The sequence below is a fragment of the Guillardia theta genome (genome assembly GCF_000315625.1).
Source record: "Guillardia theta CCMP2712 unplaced genomic scaffold GUITHscaffold_67, whole genome shotgun sequence".
Lineage (NCBI taxonomy): Eukaryota > Cryptophyceae > Pyrenomonadales > Geminigeraceae > Guillardia > Guillardia theta.
The window spans coordinates 398,542-400,918 of record NW_005434607.1 but is presented as its reverse complement, the minus strand read 5'-3'; the positions used below and the strand labels follow the sequence as shown (position 1 = coordinate 400,918).

Genomic DNA, 2,377 nt, shown 5'->3' with positions numbered 1-2,377 from the left:
TATCCGTCCTGGGGCGACGCGACGAAGAGCACATTCTTGAAAAACTTGATGCCGGTCAGAGGAGGGAGGGAGGGGAGGAGGCGATGAACCTGCAGCGTTGGGGCTTCGGACAAGCGATACATGAAGGTCGTAAGAGGATTCTGAGAGAAGTCAGAGAGTGACGCTGACACTGACGACGAGAGGAGAGGAGAGGAGAGGAGAGGAGAGGAGAGGAGAGGAGAGGAGAGGAGAGGAGATGGGATGGGATGGGATGGGATGGGATGGGATGGGATGAGATGGGATGAGATGAGATGGGATGGGATGGGATGAGATGGGATGAGATGAGATGGGATGAGATGGGATGAGATGGGATGGGATGCAATGCGATGAGCTGAGCTGAGCTGAGATGATTAAATGAGAAGAGATCATATGAGATGAGAAGAGATGAGAAGAGATAGGAAAAGATGGGATGGGATGGGATGACATGACATGACATGACATGGGGAATGTGAGGGAATGAAAGGAGATGGGTAGAGATGGGCTAATAGCGGAGATCATATGTCACAACACACCTTCAGCTGAACTCTTGCTGTGCAGATTTGAAGGCGTGAACACCTGTTTAACTTCCCTGCGATACCTACAATTCATCTCAATCCCAGTCAGCCATGACAGCGTTAGAAAACATCTCTGCGATCCCCAACTTCGAGAGGGGTCGGCTCTCTCCCGTTGCCAAGATCAGGAGCGACGTAGCGATGACCAGGCGATCTCTTGACCTGCCGCAGCCCCGCAATGACCCAGACCGTTTCTCCATCCGCCACAAGAAGAACGTAGTAATGATTCCTCCCACCACTCGGGATCGGAGGATCAGCATGCCGGACGAGCCTTCCTTTTCTTGGTCTCCGGAACCAGACACGGCGACGAACGGCAAGCAAGATAGCACGGGGGGATGGGCCGTGTCGTCGGTGAAGGGTCAAGCTCAAAGTCGTCAAGCGCGAGATCTGTCAATCATGCGGAAGTGGCACACCATCGACACCATCGACGCAAGTCAGGGGATGGACGACTTGCTAGGACGAGACGGCCTCAACTCCCCTGTGGCAGGGTCCAAGAAGCATCCCACGTCCCTCGATGCAGACCAGCAAGGGCACAAGAAGGGGAAAGGCAGCAGCTCCCCGCTGATGCGCGTCCGCTCCCGCGTCTTCGCAGCGATTCAGATGATGCCTGCTACCTCTCGCTACAAGGCCAAGAACCTCCCTCAGGGCACGCTGGCGCCACTGGACCACCATATTCCGTCCTTTGGCGCTGACCGTGCTGCCATGGACATCAAGGAGGAGGATGAAGAGGAGGTCAACCATGCAGCGGAGGACTTCAGTGACTCCTTGATCCACAACTTGATCGAACAACAGAGAGAAAACTTTGAGATCTACCGCAAGTACCTGAACAAGGCAGACTCCCTATGAGCGAAGCCATCGCCTCAGCCCACGTCCTCGACCTACTTTACAAACCATCTTCATTCTGTACAGTAATCTCCCTCAATAAGCAAAGCGGTATGCACATAATACAATCCTAAGCCCTGGAAAGCTCTCAATTGATCGTGATGACATCGTCGTCCGAGTCGTCACCCCCCGACTGTTCCTCCCGCTCGCGCATCTCTTCATCACCGCGCATCTCTTCATCACCATCTTCTGCCTTAGTCTTCGTCCCCACCTCGTTGTCCTTCGGCCGCTCAGCACTCGGCAGGTACAACCCTGACAGGACGGTTCCAGTAAAACCAGCCCCTTGCTCGTCGTCGTCTTGTCTCTTGGAGGGTTCTGCGTCCTCCGCCCCCTTGACGACCAGGATGATTGTCGAGTCCTTCAGCACCTCTGCCAGCATCGTCAGACTGGAGGCAGGCAAGCAGGAGAAGTCACCGAAGTCAGCAAGCTTCCTCTCTGCGGGAGATAGCTCCTTGCCGTCGTAGGACAAGATCTGGGGGAAGGTCAGCACAACGACCGTTGGTTGGCCCTCAACGGCTGCCTGATCGTTGGGAGGGATCCCGTAGAAGTTGTAGATCTGAAGCTTCACGGACTGGACGGTGTCGTCGTGAGAGGCTTTCACCTGCACTCGCCCGGAGATCATGAGAATCGGCGGAACACAGAGAAAAGATGAGGGAAAAGGAGGGAAGAAGGGAAGGAGGGAGAGGAGGGAGAGAGAGGAGGAGGGATGGGGAGAGAGGAGAAGGGAGGGATGGATGGGAGCAAGACAACAGGACAAGAAGGAGAGGAGAGGAGAGGAGAGGAGAGGAGAGGAGAGGAGAGGAGAGGAGAGAGGAGGGAGGGAGGGAGGAGGAGAGGAGGAGGAGGAGGAGGAGGGAGGAGAGGAGAGGAGAGGAGAGGAGGAGGGGAGGAGGAGGAGAGGAGGA

General features: G+C 55.6%; 1 protein-coding gene across 1 annotated transcript; it reads left to right on the top strand.

Annotated features, from left to right (window-relative positions):
• Positions 1 to 644: 644 nt before the first annotated feature.
• Positions 645 to 1,436, top strand: GUITHDRAFT_113513 (hypothetical protein; the record flags this gene model as incomplete). The annotated part of the gene is made up of 1 exon (XM_005827405.1): positions 645 to 1,436. The coding sequence occupies one exon, from the start codon at positions 645 to 647 to the stop codon at positions 1,434 to 1,436; it is 792 nt and encodes a 263-aa protein (XP_005827462.1).
• Between the last annotated feature and the right edge of the window lie 941 nt (positions 1,437 to 2,377).